At 37.9% G+C, this 20,007-nt stretch overlaps 1 protein-coding gene across 1 annotated transcript; it reads right to left on the minus strand.

The window, feature by feature from the left end:
• Positions 1–470: 470 nt before the first annotated feature.
• Positions 471–19,773, minus strand: lmx1al (LIM homeobox transcription factor 1, alpha-like). Its single transcript, XM_033971111.2, has 9 exons — positions 19,300–19,773; positions 17,866–17,954; positions 17,157–17,346; positions 5,181–5,413; positions 3,767–3,930; positions 3,332–3,409; positions 2,792–2,912; positions 2,558–2,707; positions 471–1,808 (listed from the first exon to the last, which is right to left on the minus strand). Exons 1-9 carry the CDS (start codon positions 19,425–19,427, stop codon positions 1,651–1,653), a joined length of 1,311 nt encoding a protein of 436 aa, XP_033827002.1. The 5' UTR covers positions 19,428–19,773; the 3' UTR covers positions 471–1,650.
• Positions 19,774–20,007: the final 234 nt, after the last annotated feature.

Raw genomic sequence — 20,007 nt, forward strand, 5'->3', positions numbered from 1 at the left:
ACAGAAAATAAAGTGTATAAATTATGAATATATGCAAGATAGAGGATACTGTGGAGCATTCCAGGCAAAGCAGGTTGCAGACCCCTCACCAAAAACTTTACATAATGCAATAATGCATTTTAAGGTCATATAAGATTAGTTATTATTCTTTTTTGAGTTGTATTGGTGAATTGTTAATCTGGAATGTGTGGCTCCCCCTCACAGGCTCTTGGCCACTCATTGACAAAGACACAGGGAGTTTGAGAAGAGGAGAGTCAGAGGAGGAGGTTGCTGTGTGGACGTCTAATGGGCAGGAGCAGAGGGAGGATAGTGAGTTATGAGCTCTGTGACCACTGAGTTGGGAAATTTCAGGTTCACTTATCAAAGCTGAGTGTAGTGTGTGATACAGTGAGGTTTATCAAGGTCAATGTAATAGATGTGTCAAGTTTAGGACAAAATAATTTTCACACATGTTTAAAAGGTGACACCGCACATTGTATTGAGGATACGGCAACATTACATTCAAGGAACATCACTGTCAGTTACTGAACAAACTTAGAGAAAACTTAGACTTTAGTATTACACAAATCACATTCACAGAAACTCACTGTAAAAATATAGATTAAAGTTTAACATAACATCAGTGAAAATGCCACAAGCTTTTGCCACTCAATGATGCCTAAATGAGACATTATCTTGCTATTCCTATATTACTCGGCACCACATGGTCCGCTGAACGTGGTCCAACAAAGGTGCAGATTTTAAGACCTACGCGGTGACACATAAATATCATGCTACAGATTAAATAGTTGATTATTACAGTAGGTACAAAATATTTAGCTAACAACATCTTATTGAGATGTTAAAGAAGTTAACTACAACAAATAATTATAACACAGTGATACTCACATTTACATATTGTGCACATGGTGCGCCTAGTGTCCTATGTTTTGGGGATTTAAGATCCATTGGTTCGATGTGTCTTTAAGACTACATTAAATGAGAAAGGGAAAGTAACAACCCTGTTTCCACATAAGGCATTTTAAATGACCCTGTCAGAAGATTTTTTTTTTTTTTCATGTTTTTGGCACATACCTTTCTAAATGCCACGCATTAAAAGCTAGAGAGGTTATCTTGGATGGATATTTTAATTGTCATTGATGCAGTACTTGTAGTCAGTGGGCAGGCCAGCACAATATCCTGAGTATGAGCTCAGGAAACATAAACATACACACAAACCTGAGAGCAAAACTGTACACTAGTCCATACAGTCCTGAATAACCTGCAGTCCGTCATAAAAGCAACAGACCTGTTTCCAATATTTTACCCATTCAGTGTGGAGTCTTTTTGTTTTTTATGAAGAGTTATTACTTTGTTCTGCAATCTAAGATGGGCCTCATTTTCCCATGGTAAAATATTATAACCAAACTGAGGTCTTTACATGTTTATATTTCCAGCATATGATCTATAGGAAAGACAGTTGAAGAATGTAAGAGTCTAATGCATGATATATCATGATAAATTATTGTATATTTAGGCCTCTGTTAAAAGCATAGAAATGTTGTTGTTGTTATGGTGTTTCCGCAGCAGTGTCCAAATGTTCAGACTCCCGATAGCTGCATCTCTGAGGTGGAAAGTGGACTTAGTTTGAGGGCAGTGAGTTTATAGGGGTCAGGAGGTGAAGTAGGAGTTCTGCATGGAGTAGAGGCGGTCAATGGGGTTTCCCACACGGCCCGGCAGGAGCCCACCATCTCCTGCCGCTAGGAGGCAGTCTCCGAGGTGACCAAGGCTCCCGTCACTGTCGAGGTCATGAAACACCGTCTCAGAATCTGCATGAGGAAATAACAGTTTTTAATAGACCTTATTCTCACACAGTGAAGGATTTGATGTATGTAAGTTTGTAATGGCCTTGGGGTTTGGCACAGATGGCGTATTGTCAGCCTCAACATGTCCCAGCTCTGACTGTTTTCTGAATATCTCCTTGCTTTCTTCCCTATGTTATACTTACTACTACTGTCCAGTGTTGCCCATGAGCCCAAAGTTAGAGAAAATAACGCACCCCTAGTTCAAGATTCAGTAAAAAAGAGCATGCATGTTTTGTATATATTCAAAGATCTTCCACAAAGAGGGATTTGTTTTAAGCATTTATTTTTAGTGTAACCATTGTGTAATGATCTACTGAGGTCGGTTAGCTTGGTCGGTAGGTTAATTAAATCTTATTCTGGTTAAATTTGTCCTCTGCATTTGACCTAGTCTTCAGTTAGTCACAAGTTGAGGGTTTCCATGCAGGGGATGGCGACCCATCTCTAGGTTTGAACTCCACACAGAAAAGGCTGAGTGGGCAGGGAGGTAAACCTGAGACCTTCTTGCTGTGATGCAGGGAGCTCACCACTCAGCCATTGTGCTGTCTTAATCACCATACTGCACCTAAAATTGTTCTTGCATTGAAAATTCATATAATAATACGCTTGTTTGTTCAGTGCGTTTTGTGTACAATCATCAAATATAGTTATAATGTATATCCTCTATTATTATATATGACATGCCCTGCCCTGTAAATATATTCTTTCTGTCTTACCATAGGGATGAAGTTGCTCGCTGCCCAGCTGAGGGGGTGTAAGACCGTGTCGAAAGGACTCCCCTCCGTAGATGTCCAGGGCAAGTAGCTGCTGACGTGGCAAGGAAGGATATCCCAGGATACCATCCATTCCGTGGGTACTAGAGCCGTCTTTGTTGAGACAAGAATCCCCCTCAGTCAAACTAAATTAAACGGTATTTTCTTTTTCCTCAGTGTGACATTTGAAATTCTTACCCTCACTGTCGTCGTTGCTCTGACGCCCCCCTCGGCTCGGCCCTCTCCGGCTTCCTCCCAGCTGCTCTTGCTCCTGCTGCTGCTGCTGTTGTTGCTGCTGTCGACGGGCTATTTTCTTCATCTAAGACACACAAGCACCCACATTTTAGCTATGATCAGATATGCCCTTGCCAACTTTTACTGCTGAAGGGTCCGCCACCTGTTTGTCTTCCCGTAGAGGTTATTTACTGAATGGATTTGAGTTATTCATTCTTGACGCTATCAGCTCCACTTGGGCTGATAGCGTCAAGTGGAGATAAGCACTTGCTGCTATCAGCCCAAATTACAGGTCAGATCTATGGAGAGCCAAACCCGCTCACTGTAATAATTAAGTCTTAGTTTTCAAATATAAGAAAGATTAAGTTTAAATGCCATAGTGTGGATCGCTCCATACAAAGAAATAACATCTCCATGGAGATCAGCAGGTGGTGAACCCTCATCAGAAACATTACATAATGCACCTTTAACTAAATATTGTTTGTAAAGAAGGTGAAGTCCGACCTTGGCTCTTTGGTTTTGAAACCACACTTGAACCACACGCACCGTCAGCCCCGTCTCAGCGGCTAGTGTCTCTCTCACCTGCAGAGACACACAGTTAGTACAAAAAACAAGCCGGCATAACATTATGATCACTGCCCAGTAAGTAAACTAGTTGAGTGGTAATGCTTCCACACTTCCCAAACCACTGCTCGTTTTCTTTAACCACTTCTTCTTCTTCTAGTTCTGACCACCCCAAACGTGCTGGGGGGTCAGCTCACATATTCACTCTTTGTCTCTGCGTTGCTCATATTATGTACAATCGCTATGTAATATTCCATGTATAAACAATAAAAAGTAGATTATCAGGTGAATACAATTACATTTATCTGTCTTTATGTTATGCCTGATTGGTATATTATTTTGTGTGTTCAGAATGTGTAAGACAAATATACCCACCTTGCGGCAGGGCTTAGCGGACACTTCAAACGATGCCTTGAATGCTCTGCGCTGCTGCGTGGTCAAGATGGTGCGAGGTCTTTTGGATCGCTTATGTTCTTTGCTTTCGTCTCCCCCTTTCCCTCCGCCTGATCCTCCTCCTCCATCCTCATCTTCACTCTTCACTGATCAAGGTCAACAGAAAAACAATGAGCCCTTATGAGACACAGGGGTTTCCACAGAGATGATAGGAAACATTGCACAAGGCCTTAAAGCTGGCCAAAGTAGGAGTGAAATGTCAGGTCACCATAGTTTAGGGCTGACCAAAGCCGAGATCACTCCTGTGATTTGGTTCAGTGCTCTGTGCAAACTTCTCTATGGTTATTAGCTGAAACATTTTGACAGAGTTCACTTTTTAAATGAAAAGAAAAACTAGCCAATTTTTGTACCTAACGTTTGTGGATATTAGTTACCAGGTACTTGGTAACTAATATCCACAATGCCCAAAAAGCCCAAAAAGCTCATTTAAAATGCTTTAATAACTTAGCAGTTTACAATGTTTTCAAAACAGATTTTAAATAAAATGATAAGTCTTGTGGTCATTAACTACCTCATAGCTGATTAGCAGTATATACAATTTATACAATTTTATATAGTATAGTTAATAGTATATACAATTTTCTTTGTAGTCTATGAGAAAAAAACAAAAAAAACAAATGAGAAATTTAGTTCCAGAAGCAGGGCTGGGCAGTCACTGTTGAGCTCCATTTTAACTACTTTTTTTTTTTTTTTTTTTTTTTTTTTTTTGCTACAAACCAAGTCATTATTATGTGTGATGATGTCATCAGTTAGAAATATGTATTCATTTCATCCATAAAACAGAGTAACAACAGTGTCGTAATATTAAATGAACAGAAAAGAATGAAAAGGAGCAAAGAGCAATTATATGTTATCTGCCCCATTTTGCAAGTCATTTTTTAACACAGACTTTTTTTCATTTTGGTCTGATTACATCTACATAAGATAAGAACACATGAAAACCTTCATTTGTCCAGAAATGTGGAAATTGCAAAGACCAGATATTTATGTCCAAGCAATGATTTACCAAATCAAGTCATGTTTAATCTTTTTATTAATTATTTTTTTCAGCTCTTTAACATGATTATTATAATTTACAGGCCACAATCAACTACTCTAACTAAATTGCAGCTCATCTTTACTAGTGCTGCAAAGTTAGTTTATTGTTGTTGTTTTTTTATTAGACAACTAATTATAAAAACAATTACTTCTATTGTACAGTGGAGTCCAGAAAATGATTACAATGATCAAAATCTGATTACAATTATTTAAAAAGTCATGATTATTCTCATTAATTGTTGAAGCCCTATGCCTCTACTCTATCCATCTTGTTAATATGCACCTTCTCTTGTTTTACCTGATTCAGTTGGAGTGGGGCTTATAGCAGCTAACATCTCCCTCTCCTTCTCGTAGTCCATGCGGCAAAGCAGTTGGCCCTCCTTTAGCACAAACTCATCGCCCCTCTGTAGCCGGCGCTCACACTCGCAGCAGCTGAAGCAGCCCAAGTGATACACCTGTCCCAGCACCCGCATGATGAGCTCCGAGCGCCCGATCACCTGCAGGCATGCGCTGCACTTCCTCACAAACAACCTGGAGGTGACCACACACACGCACAATATTAGGGATGTGTAGGCTTGTCACAAATCAATATTTAAATGTTAAAACTAAAGTGGAAACTAGATAATTTGAATAACTGTTGATACTTCATGGTGTAGTCTTCATCTTTATCAGAACTACTGTAAGGGTACCGGATAACAATTAAAGAATATTATGTGTTACCAATTACAATTATCATAGTTGTATCAAAACGGGAATCAAGCCCTGTCCTTAGTATCAAAATTGAAGTTTGTCATTGTCATTGAACATAAATTGATACAGAAAGCTGTTTGTACAGGATTAATCCAACATTGCACTGAAACAAATGCATACATTGATGATCAAGATGAAGATAATATTAATCATTTTAACTGACCAATATCTATAATGTAGTTTACACTACAAATATTTTAAATTAATGCTATTTAGAGGAGGCCATGGAACATAATGATAATGTTCATACGGACCATAAAATACAATTTCTTTGAGAAAAATTTGTTTGTTTTTTAGGGTTAGAGCTGCCATAGAACATTTTATATAACTGTCTATCATATGCACTTTTCAATGGCACCTAGCCCTAACACTATTAATATATATCAATATTTAAATACATATTCAAATCTTTGTGATGAGTGCACTGTAATTAAAGCTTTGATACATGTACTCTCAGCTCTCCTTGTTACATAGAGATTAGCATAGTCTCTTAATTAAAGGTCGTATGAACATTACCCAATGCACAAAGCAACAAGGTGAACATCTGCTAAGAGGAATTACAATAGATGACATTTACGCTTCTATTCTTTTTTCTCACAATAGGGGGCAGTAGCTAGTTAGCTGTTTGTATGACAGCTCTCTCCTGCCTCATATATTTCACTTTCACCAGTCTTCCCCATAAATTGAAATAACTAATATCGTTTTCAGACAGCTAAGTTTCTATTATATTTTATTTTTAAGCTGTATTTTTATTTATTTATTGTTTATTATTTTATTGCTCTAACCGCTCTTCCCACCCTTTCCTTCATATCTCTAAAGGCGTGTATTAATAGAGGTGGGAGACATATAGAAAAAACTGTTGATTTAGAGATATACAAAATTATCTATTTTTAAATCTATTGTGAATATGACAAAAGTAGAAAGTGATGTTTCTACACTTGTGTGATGAATTTTACAGTCCATTCATGGTAATTTATATTTATATTTATATTTATATTTATATTTATATTTATATTTATATTTATATTTATATTTATATTTATATTTAGGGTTCTTTTTTTGTCAGTATTGCCCACCCATGAGTGCAACATAAAATTGGACTAAAATGAGACTTAATCTGGACAAAATCAGGACTAAAACTGCATTTTAACCAAGTCTACATCAGGACTGAACCAGGATTCCAACCAAGACCAAACCAGCAACCATGTGAATGCAGCTGAAATTTCCTTTCTGTTTGGTCTTATTCCCTGCTACTAAATTCCTCTCAAATCCTGGTTCCTGCTCTTAGTGTTTTACCCCCTCCCAACACACAGCCAATTCTGCCAGAATTCCCAGTTTCCCTCTTGCCCTCCCAGCCTGCCTCCCCAGTTCACTGAAACTAATAAAGACAGGATTAATTAGATTGTTGTTTAAACAGTGCGATGGCCAGACAGACGCTGTAAACTCATAACCAGGGATTGGGGATAGCATGGGGTTAATCTCTCCTCTCTCACTTATGCACACTAAAACACACATGCTCAGGGGTATTTGCACACACCCACCCACAGAGTCGCAGTGTACCTAGTCTGACGTTACCTGTATAGCCCTTAAACAACAAACAACAAATTTGAAAATAATCAGTTGTTTAAAAGCAGTTTATCATTACTTTAAAGACATTTGTGTATATGTGACTGCAGTGGAGACGGCGATGAAAAACACTGGCTTAGCTCAAGTGTTGAAGCTCCCTTACTGGGCACTAGGAAGGTGTAGTTACCCAAATCTGGAGTGTAAAAAGGAGCCAGGTCTGCACATAAGAGCCCCTAATCTGCGATTCTGTCCCAAACACAGCTGCTACGGCTAATCTTTCTCAATCCATCTGCCAAACGCTGCCTAAATTCCCCAAATGACAGTGTCGCTAAATTAAGATCACAGCACAAAAGTCGCTATAAGCAGCCATTCATATATTGACTATTGACACTGTGCTACATTGTCTTGAGGTGCACTCATGATATCGGAAATGTCCCTTTGTCAATTTGAATAAGAACTGCTCTGTTAATGAGTGGAAAAATAGTTGTTATTGGAAAGGTCAGAGATTAATATTAATTGCAATACAGTTTTAAAAATAGGCCAGAGAGACAATGTTGTGGAATGATGCTCACAAATTTGACGTAATGATATTTTTCTGCATAAAAGCGTGTAACCACATTCTAATGATCATAATAATTCAGATGTATATATTGCATTTCAATAAACTCATGAGCTAAGGTAAGTTTTAAATATATTTCTGTGGTTTTGAGAAAAGATGTTGATTTCAGTTTGAGTTTGATTTTTACATAATTAACAATTCAATTTTCATGGTGCTAATATGATGGGGGGGGGGGGGGAATCATAAGGTAAGATAAGAGCACCTTTATTCATCCCACAAAAGGAAAATTCCAGTTTTCCGGATTAGAAATATGTAAATAAATAAATAAACTTAAAAGTAACCAATCAAACTGGAATGTTAGAAATACTTTGACACACAAAGAACAAAAAGGTGTTAAGATCATGTCACTAAAATACATTACAGTGCAAAAAGACTAGAAATGTAAAGCCACAAAACTATTATGTACAATAAGTGGCTATGACTATGTTTGTTGGTGGTTTTCTGATTCAAGAATGGGATGATGTCAAACTCCAGTCAGGGAGGTAAGAGCCAGTTTTCCTATAGATTACATTGTATTTTTTAAGCAAATATCCAAAACAAAATATGACAAATGTTGAACTGGATCATTTCTATTAGAAACTGGCCCTTAACTTCACAATATAAGTGTTGTGATGTCATTTGAAACATGTGTGGATGTAAATGATTAACATTTCAAAAAAAAAAAAAAAAAAGGCTGAGTACAAAGCCAAATTCCTCTGCATTTCCCTAAAATATAAAGAAGTCGAAGGAGCAACAGAGTCATCCAGCAGTGCTTGACATAAGAGCGATGATGTGAGTGGTTAAGTTCAATAGTCTCTAATCGTGGTGTACACAGCACGGCAGGAATTTACTCAACACAGCAAATGAAGGCAACTTGGGGCAACTAGCACAGAGGGGGGTCTGTAAGTAGATCAGTCTAATCCTTCTAATAGAAGTATCATTCACACTGGTCTTTACCGCGGTACCACTGCCATTGAACCACTACGGGCTGCCTCACACGAGCGATTTCACACCCAATAAGGACTGCATCAGGCTTTGTTGTTTTGATTTTAAAAGATATACATTTATATTTAGGTTATGGACTATTCATTCATGGTAGTTTAAAAAGAGTCTACAAGATTTATGCGTAGTAATGAGATGTTTATTTCAGCTGTGCAGACCAGTACATTCAGCACTGAATGACTTCCAGGGTCTTGAGCTTAAGAAATATGTCCAGATCACTACTTTTGAAACCTTTGCTTGCATCAGTTAGATGTTAATTGTTTTTTCTAAATTAAATGTGCACAAAGGTGTAATTTTTCTGGGTGTGGGGGGGCCCGCCACCTGCTTTTCTCCATTGAGATCTTATTGTTTTTCCTGGAATGTACAACAGGGTGGCATTAAACATAGCTATATTATATTCAATTACTGACATTTAATACTAAGAAATATTTAAAACATGTGTTTGTACTGTAATCTGTGGCTTGGCCTGGAGGCACCCCCCGCTTGTGTGTAAGTCTTGATCAGAGTCTATGATCAGTGTTTGTTGAATATAATATGGTTATTACATATGCATCAAAGATTTATTATTTCTTAATACTGATGAGACAGTCTGTTTAACTGTTACCAGTTATCTTGATAAACTATGAGAGAGGGGGATTGAGAAGAGCCCTGAGAACTTGTGAACTTGTGCCTGTGGATTTGGAGGGGTTAGGGGGCACACATAATTACAAGCACTCCGATTATAAGCTCAAATGTGGAGTCGAGAGTGCACGGATGTACTTTGTGTATGGTGCGAGTGTTGGGTGTAAAGTTTCATTGCTTCTCTTCGTGTTTTATGGTAGACTGGAGCCATACAAACAATAACAGAATCTAGATTATCTCCTAAGATGTGTCATGTGGCTTTGTTTTACTGCGAGCTTCGACAAGCACAACATTGCCTGGACCGCAATACAACGTCGCATAAATATGTATGCATCTCACAGTGATTACATTTGTTTTGCTCGTTCATAATTGATAAATATTTATACAGAAGCTGCTCTGATCAGCCTGAGAGTGTTGCCTCCTGTTGCACAACTAGGAATTCTGCATGAACACAGCAAGGTCAGATAGTCTCAAGTTTGCAGAATTAACATTAATGTATATACATTTTAGATCATAATGTCTTCTCTTAATCAGTTGGCAGTCTCACAGGACAGTGAAAAAGTAATTCTAAAGATTTTTGACAAAGTAGGATAGCAGTATTCATTTGAGAAAAAAAAAAGAAAATTAAAGAATTTACTAAAGTATGTGCCTATTTTTGAATAGACTACAGGAGATAGAATCCTCTTTTCAGCTGTACAATCCACTTTTCTTTCACAGTTTGTTTTAAAAGCGGAATCCTGAGTCTTTCCTAAAACATCTTCAGTGCACTGCTGATATGAACTGTGTGTTGTTTTTGCTGAGAAGCTTTAGTCCACAAAAACAAACTGGCTGCAGAGTTAATATTGGTCTAAACAGAGCCTATATGAGCCTATAGTTTGTACATAGATGGTGAGATTTTGTGCTTTTGCAGTGTCTGTGCATCTGACAGAGTCAAATCTATGATTCTTGAGGAAGTGAGCAAAAGAATCACTAAAATATGAATTTGTTCAATAGTCCAGAATGACCAAACTCTGCCAAGTGTATGTTAGAAATTAAAGTGCATTAAAGATATTTTGGATTAATACAAAAAACTAACGATATGCATCACATTTTAAGCAGTTTTATGCTAAGTATCAGTTTCTTAGATATATTTGTGCAGACTGCATGTGCGCGTGAGCACACACTTTTAGGCGGATATTGCATTGTGAAGCAAAATGGCTCAGAGCCAGGGTTCAGTAATCACATCATCTCCTTTTATTAAATCTCCCTGCACTGCTTCTGTGTTATTAAAATCTCCCAGCATTCCCCACGATACTCGCAACCCCTGCCGCCACTCACTCACACTCACACATCAGATATATATATTTATATAGTACAGTCACAGGGGCTGTATACAGTCACATGTAAACACTGATATGCACAGTTTGTGTACACACAGATAAGGTGCCTCATACAAACATCAATAACACACTGGCAGATGCTGTCTGTCATTTGTGCTTCAGATGAGATTAACTAATAAAATCAAAGGTTGTCTTGCTTGGGGAATACTTTCAGAAATTTTTGCAAAGCTGTGCAATTGTGTAATAAGCAGCAATAAGCACTGGAGTATGCAGTGAATATTTCTGACCCTGTAGCCAGTCTCACAGTTATACAGTTACACACCATGGATCTATCTCTATGTGAAGCCACATTAGTCTCTGTACCTGTCCAAAATGACTAAAATGCTCTACAAAATGTATGGGTCTTGTAATATGGCTGTCAATGCACAATACACCTGATACTAAGAATAAATTCTATGTTTGAGGCAATGGCAGTGTGTGCGCGGGACTTGGTATGTGTGTGTTAGTTTAGATAAAACAGTTAATCCCCAGGCCACCAGAACGCAATATCCTGTCTGCGCGTTTCTCATTTCCTGTCTGTCTCTGGCGGAGCGGGGCGCGGAGGGGAGGGGCCAGTGGGGGACAGCGGGACCCGTTGCCCCAGAAACAGCAGATACAGGCGGTCGATTTGAGGAAAAGTCTCGGCCGATCTCACTATCGCTCCCTCTTCGGCGCGACCCCCTTTTCTCTCCCACTTTTTCTTTCTGCTTTTATTATCTCAGATTTAATAAAGCCGAGGCGAGCAGCTTGTTCTGCCATGAAACATTTATTAGCTGTCTGTTATAAAATTGTTGTGGGGGTGGTAAGATGATGGGGTCTCATCTCACATTATGCAAATACAGTGGCAACCAATACCCCCCCCCCCCCCCCATCCAATACCAACCTACCCCCCCTCTTATAAATGTCGTATCTCCAGCTTCTTTATCCTCTTCTCTGCGTTCTCTGACCATCACTGAGATCTTCCATCGATCTTCTGTCATTTCTATCACAAACACTATTATTCTATGGCATTCGATCAAATACAATATTCCCAGTCTGCTTCAGTATCAGATAAGTCGCGCCATCATCAGAGCAGCTACAGGTTTCCAGAGTCTTGACACAAGTGTGGGCCAATTTATTTTGTGGAGTTTTACAGCTCTGAATGAAAATATACACAAGTAGTCATATTCATTGTCTGTATTCACATCTATCTCTTTTCTGAGTGATTACACTACACTACTCTATGAAAGTGATTTTTGGTGTATTTTAGAATCTCATTAAAACTGCTAATAAATATTGCATTACTTTGCACAGAGGACCTCCAGCTCTTTAGCATAAGCACAGGGTTGATGATTCTCAGCGTTCTGATACACATCTTCACCTGTTAAACTTTGGCTATTTTTGGGCCTTCTCACATAATTTTGGATATAAGGATAGGATATAAGTTATTGTGAGCAAATTCTAGCAAATATAAGTCTTTTTGTAAATGTATTTTGGACATATTTTAACTATTAAATTGGCAATTAAATTCATTTTGATTTTTTTTTTTTTTATCATTACACTGTAGTTGCACATTTGTTGATAGTCGGATGAAGGTAAGAAGGTAAGAAACCAACGAGTGTAGTGGAAGGGGAAAACAGAGCATCAAGAGGAAACCTATGTAGACATGATCATACAAGCTCCAAACAGGAAGACCTCATCCAGAGTTTTACCATGGGGCAGGGTGCTAACCAACCACCAGGCCAAAGTGGGACCCATTTAGTTAGGACTGTCTCAGGAACCAACATCCACTTGTATCTTTTCTAGTGAAGGGTCTGCCACCTGCTTGTCTCCATGAGGATGGTATTACTTTAGCTGGAATCTTCCACAGTAAGGCATTTAACCTGATCACGGTAAGAATGTATATTTTTCACAGTAATTATTGACTAATTGCAAGATGAATATGTTTAAAGAGGGGGCATTATGCAAAATTATGTTATAACGTTGTTCCCTCATCAAAAAACATCACCAAAGTGTTTTTTTTTTTTTATGTCATTCATGCATGTTTGAATAATCTTGCAATCTTTCCCAAACCCTCACGGTCTACTGTAAAATTTTCCAATGCTTTGCCCACAAGCCTACTTCACCCATGCTCCCACATGATAGTTCTCCATAAATAGACAAAAACATGATACAACACAATACACTACAGCTTTACCACCCTGATGAGATGTGCATTAGTTTCATTAGTGGAGTGTATGCTAATTGTAATGTGACAGTGCAGTGAAGGGGGAGTGACTTGACTCAGAGCATCAGAAATGAAAGTGAAACTTATATAAAACATGTTAATACGTTGTTTTCAGTCAATTTAGCATTTTCAAAACAATAAAAGGTGACGTGGTGATCTAATTATGTTATGTGTTAGCAATTAACGTCCCCTCTTTAATGCCATACTTTGGAAAATTCCAGGCATAGCAATTACATCTCCATGGAGGCAGGCGTCCTATCAGAAAAGTTACAAAATGCACTTTTAATGTTAATAAACCTAGTACTGAACCCAGACTTTTAACCTTAAAGTCTGGAGGGTTCATCATGTATCCCATCTGCATATACTTAAATCTACAGAATGAAGACACAAAAAGGGAAAAATCTAAATTATCCTTAAAGCAAATCCGCTCTTACAACTCTATTTTACTTGATCTAGTGTTAAGTGTTAATAATATGTGTCTTGACTAGGCTTCTTGCATGTTGCCGTCAAACACATGTTCTCCTTTTAAACTGCTGTTACATAATTCTTCTTAATAGTATTTCCCAGTAGCTCTTTTGTCAAAGCTGTCATCACAAGACCGCAGCAGGGGACTGGATAATTAGCACTGCACCCAATCAGTCTCCGGATCCTAGCGCCTTCAAGAGACACTGGGAGGCACTTTGGGCACGAGGGGGTGTGGTGGGGGCGCGATTAAGAGAAAACAAGGGATAAAGAGAGAGATAAACTGTTTGGTGTCATCACTGCTATCAATCTCAACAAGAAGGAAATGAGGTTTAGAATAGAGAAATATTATTACAAAGCAGACAGTGATAAACGAGCCACTGGATAGAGGGACAGAGTGGAGAGAAGGGAGGGGGAGCGGAAATATTATACTACCTATAGAGTTTTAGAAAAGCTGTGATAAATAATGTTGCAATATGATGTGAACTTTAATTTTGTTTTGTGCTGTTCCTGATGCCACACTTTGCATTTATCCAGGTTTGAGGCAGGCACGAATGTACATGTCCCCAATTTCTGCATGCATGGGGTAAAAAAAGAAAAAGAAAAAAAAAAGTTGTATCTTGCAATATATTATAATAACACAATTCTGGAGGAGCATCACTGTTAAATACAAAGCTAACACAATATACTTTACACCTGATGATGCAATCCACTCGTCTTGGACTTGGGAACAGGGTGCTCTGGGTTGTGTTTCCCAATGGCCCCCAAAAAGTGTAAAGAACTCATCCACAGTGATATTTTTCTGTATTGGAAAAATGTGTATTCTGGATCCCACGCAAAGTAATTTATGAACGACTGGTTAAAAGGACAGAGGCTGAAAAGTGATCAAAATGACATGGTTCTACATTTTGCAGAAAGTCCAGAAATAATATGTAATGTGAGAATGTTTTTCTTCAGTCTAACCATGCTATTATAACTAATAGTTAACAGTGGGAGACTGTCTGCATGTTTTTATGGTCTATCTTCTGAAATAGAGTTAAGGGCAAACTGTGCTGCTGGTGCCCCCTCTTAAAGCCGGGGTTTAGAGCAGATCCCCCCGTGACCTGTTCTCTCTCTGGCCTGGGGGTCTCCTTATGGGACTTACGCAGAGGGATGGAGCTCCTCTGCTGCCCGCTCTGCTCGGCTCACGAGGGTTGACCGGGGGAAGTGACTTTAGACTGCTGGGTTCAGGGATTGACATTAGCGTCTTTGCTCACGGTTTGCTGCTGTTATAACATGTACCAGACACTTAGAAGTTTCATGATGCAATATGTTTATTTCACTTATGCAATACACTGGTTTCCACTAGGACCAGTCAAGTTGTATCAAGATTCAGATTTGTCAATGATCAGCTCGGGTCTTTTAAATGGAGACTTTTGGAGCAGAGTTCAGACTGTGCAGGAAGAAATGTGATTTTTTTGTGTTATATGGCAAAGATTTTTTAAAAAGTCTGTATTGTTCATCGTCAGTTCATGGTTAATTTTGAATGCCATTTGTATTAGTTTTTAAGCACTAAAAGATAACATAAATTTACCTTATACCAACAAGTGAATTATCATTTAAACCTTTTTATTTACTTACAAGTTAGTGCAAATTTATAAAGTTATTTTGAAAGTTTGTTCATAATGGTAACTGGCAGGAATAAATACGACTGGCAATTCTTCTACTAAGTTGTATCATTGTCATAATATGTTAATTAAAATTTATAGTAAACTTTTAATTAGTTTGTGCAATTATTTAAAATAGTTAGTGAAAGCTTGATCTGCTAATATCCAGATTATTTACTTTCAAACCTTCCTCCTCAATTTGTACACAATTTTTCATTAAGTGCTATCCATGCGATATCCCAGGCGAGAACAGTGTATTGTAATAAAGCTTTTGTCTTGAACATCTGGTGTACAATCCAACGCACTTCCATAAAATGTCTCGAGGTTTCAAAACAAAAATAAGTCCTTGATGTACTTGAGTTTATTGTGTCTAATCCCTCATTTCCATAACAGATTGAGACCAGGAGACAGCCATATTGCCATATCCCTACGTTTTTTGTGTTTGTTTTTTTTTACATTTCAGAATACTGGATATTTTAAATGCCTTACCTCTTTGTTTATATCGTCCTTAAAATCAAAAATAGGAGCCAGCCGCGTTGACTTTTTAGCAAGTTCAATTTATTCATTTATGCTAATTTGGCCTAAACTGTTGCCCCAGGCTCACATATATATGAAAAGGGGGATGGGTCAGATTTGAATCAAAGACACAAGAAATATTTGTTCTCTTTTTTTTTTTTTAAGATTATTTGAAGCATTTAAGAAAAATCATGGATTTTATTAGCAAGTATGGATTTTATGTGTTGTAGTGAAGAGATGAAGATAGAATAGGTACAAGCAAATATTTTGTACATTATATATGCACAGGCAAACTTTAAAAAAAAATCACCAATACTCACTTATTTTCTAACTCAAAATTCCACTTGAAATATGCAGATTTCCAAATTGAAATAGGATTTATAACTCTATTGGTCTGAGTGGCAGAGCGGTTATCAAAGGAACTCATTGCTCTTTGGCTGCACCCTCCAAAGTATGTGTAATGAACATATAGTTAACATCAGTGTAGAGTGAACTTTTGTTAGTGCGTGTGTCACTGGCTATTTTTCCATAAGGTCTGATAAAACAGAGCCAACCTTGATTTTATATATTGTTAAAGTATTAAATAAATTGTTAAATAAATAATAAATATTTCAATTATTGTATATTTTATTGCAAATTTTGGTGTCACTATTTCAAGACAGTGCATAGTAGAACACCTGTCCGAACAATGAAGATATAAGTTCTTCAAATTCCTTCACATACTGTACGTTATTGGCCACATGTTACAGTGCACACCTGCTGGAGATGGAGGGGCTGAGAGGGGCAGCAGGGAAACAAGGAGACATTGTTGCTGCTCTGCTGAAGGTCACCAGTGCTGCTCTGTGCCAATACTGGCACTGACTCCGACAACAAGCCAGTCTGCCATATGTAAACCAGGAATGGTTATGAGAAAATACACTTTTTCTGGCAATCACTAACTTGAGGTCAGTATTTGTCTGTTAGTGGGTTCCCACTCATGTTTTAGGATAAACGTCACTATAGCCCTGTCCGTGGCCAGTGCCTCTCCTCCAGATGTCAGTACAGTGGGAGAGCTAGAGCCGCTGGAAGCCGTCTGACACTTTTCAAAACAATGATAACAAGCTCCACACTGCTGCCCTGCCTCCAGCCAATACATGTAATGCTGTTAATGCATGCAGCATGTAACAGAGATATTTTACTGTGAATTATAATACTTTAAGAAAGAAAGATAAGTATACAAGCTAATTGTTGTGACACAGTGCATTGTTTTAGAGTGTTGAAGATGATGCACATTTGTTTTTATACTGTTTTTACATTGTTCATACAAAGCAACAAGACTGGCTGCCCATTCACTTTAACACTAGACCTCAAATAGGAATCTCAATCAGATATTTGTGTTGATATAACTAAATACACCCACAATAATGTCTAATCTGTATTTTTTATCATAATAAAACAGATTGTCCACATTTGAAAAGTGTCTGTGGCTGAATATGACACACTGCTTCCATCGAGTGATGTTTGTTGTTATTGTGTAGTTGTAGATGTTGTGATGAGAGACAGTCCTTACTTCTCATAGTCGTGCTTGCAGTAGAGAAGACGGTCCCTGCAGTAACAGGTGCCGCTCAGAGCGCTCAGACACACGGCACATTTTACGCACGTCTCGTGCCAAGAGCGCTCGTTTACGCGCAGCAAGAAGCGATCGGCGATGGGAGACTCACAGCCCGCGCACAGCTCTCCCCCACCTCTGAACTCTGGACCTACACGAGCAACCACACAAGGACAAGAAGGTACAACAATACTTTTAACATAAGTAAGCGAGTAGACGCAGCACTGTTTATTACAAGTGTTGTGCTTTTGTGTGTCATTCTGTTTATTCTTTTGGGTTATTATTTACTCTTACCATTCAACGCAAACCAGAAACAAATACATTTACGTGTGTCACAATGGTTTGCTGTCTTAAATAAAATTTTTAAAAGTACACGTTTAAATCGTATGTTCTTCGTGTTTTGTTCCTTTTAAATGATCTGGTTGTTTTCAAATTTGAACCTTTTTATTTGGCTCTTCTGGCGCATCACTCTCTGGTCCTTTAGCCTATCACAACCTTTGAAAGTGCGCATTACAAAGTCATATGGGCATAATATACATTTTATAACAGAGGAACCTATAAGCTATGCAATATATTAGGCTGTGTGTTTTAAGTAAAAAAGCCTGTTATGTGTTGTGTAATGAGCAGAAGGATGTAGCCGCGTGCGGCCTCGCGCTGCGCTTAAACTCACCAAAAGGCGTGGAGGACGGAGGCTGCTGTAGACAGGACTGTTGGCTTTCCTCTGTTTTCATCCCTTCTCTGCGGCCTTCAGTGTGATCGCTACAACAATATGGATTTTTATTTCAATAAAACAAAAATGTATCTGCTAAATATTTCACAGAAACGGACAAATCATATTCACAGAGAAAGGCGCCCAAATCCATGAATTACAAACGGCCATTGTGTCTATGAAAACAACAGCCTAAACCACACACCTGAAATGATAAGGATGATAGCCTAAAACAATCCTTATAGGCCTAAATAAATGAGTATGGCCTACTTTAATTGGGTCTGCTTAATTAGGCCTACTTTAATTTTAACAACCAAATGACCATTTAAGGCCCCAGTGTTGGGCTGGTGACTTTTAGGTTATTAACTGTATTTTTCAATATCAGGGAACAATAACACAGGAGATGACTTACACAGCGCGGAAGAGCCAAGCAAATAATATTACTAATAATATTTTCGAAATTATTAAAATCAAATACGGTTATCTTGGCTCTTCGGATCATCAAGGCCTAGCGCGTTTAAAGAGGCTGCATACAGACTATTATGTAAATACAAAACATATCACACACCAAACTTGCATGTTAGACGTGAAGAGTGGGCCTGTCTGATATGGATCAGAAACAAAACGCAAATGGATAAACGTGCTTGAATAAAATGGTGTCACAATATTTATTTGGACTGATTTAAAATTATAAGTCATAAGTCATAATTATAGTCATACTCATGTTGATAAAAGAAAATACGACATATCTGAAAAAATAAATTAATCAATGAAAAGTAATGAAATATGTTAATGTGTTTTAATCTGATTTGGCGTTTTCCCTAATTGATGCCTGAAAACATTAGTGCCAATTGTCGTGTAATTGATCGATAATTATGGAGACTGAAGCCTGACACTGCGCTAAATATGACTGCTGTCCATATTATTATTATTATTATTATTATTATTATTATTATTATTATTATTATTATTATTATTATTATTATTATTATTATTATTATTGTCTAAATTAAATTGCTTATTAAAATAGCATATAAGACATTTAATAGCCTACAAAATTGAATAAATCATTACAATTTTGCAGTGTTAATGCACAAAATCACAAAAATGCAAGACGTTTGATATCACATTTTTGAATCCAATCTCTCAGAGTCTGAATGTCATTGATCACAGGGGCCACGTGTTCTTTATGTGCGCAACAGCTGACTCTTTTAAATAGACAGATTTCGAGTGAGACAAAATTGAGGAACAGGCGTGAAAAAAAGCAACTTCTCAATTGGTACATTTGAACATTTCACCTCACAGACAGACTACTCAGATAAGCATATTGTAAGCAGATGTTGAAGTACAGAATTTACAGAATTACAGAATTAGTTAAAACCCTTGAAATCCTACCTTGACGTGAAACACACTCCTGCAGAGATTTCCGTGGGCAGCATGAAAAACTGGAGGAAACTTTGATCCAGGAAAACACTCTTATTATTGTGTAGTCTGTGCCTCACAACCCACAGTGCATAATTCATACGCGCAAACGTCCAAACGGCATGATGACCCAAAAATATTGCCGGTCTATTGTCTCCTCTGGTTTTCCTTTGCTGTAGCCTTGTGCGCGCTCTCACTTGTTTTGTGCGTAAAGAGGGGCACAGAGGGAGGGAGCAGGAGACGGATGGACATGAAGGAGAGAGAGAGAGGGAAAAAGGAAGAGGAGGAGGTGTGGAAGATGATAGAGGAAGATGTGCAAGGATGAAGCGTATTGATAACGCAAACAAGGATGGTTTGGTGCGTTTTGTTTGCGCAAGGTTAGACCATTGACTCCAAAGGGCGACAGGACTTGACCAAGACAGGATGAATCAAACCAGGTCTCAAACTGTCAAAACGGCATTTTACAATTTTGTTCTCTATAAAGTTGCACGGCATGTTCAATTTTTGCACGATATTAAATTGAACAAAGGATAAAATGATAAGAGCCTCATTAGGCTTTTTAAAGGCCAAAACATCAACTGAACATTATCATATTGTTAGATTATTCAAAATTTAAATATGACCGAATTATTAAAAAGAAGAATGAATAAATGAGACCAAAGAGCAAATTCACAATGCACA

The sequence above is a fragment of the Periophthalmus magnuspinnatus genome, chromosome 8 (genome assembly GCF_009829125.3).
Source record: "Periophthalmus magnuspinnatus isolate fPerMag1 chromosome 8, fPerMag1.2.pri, whole genome shotgun sequence".
Classification (NCBI taxonomy): domain Eukaryota; kingdom Metazoa; phylum Chordata; class Actinopteri; order Gobiiformes; family Gobiidae; genus Periophthalmus; species Periophthalmus magnuspinnatus.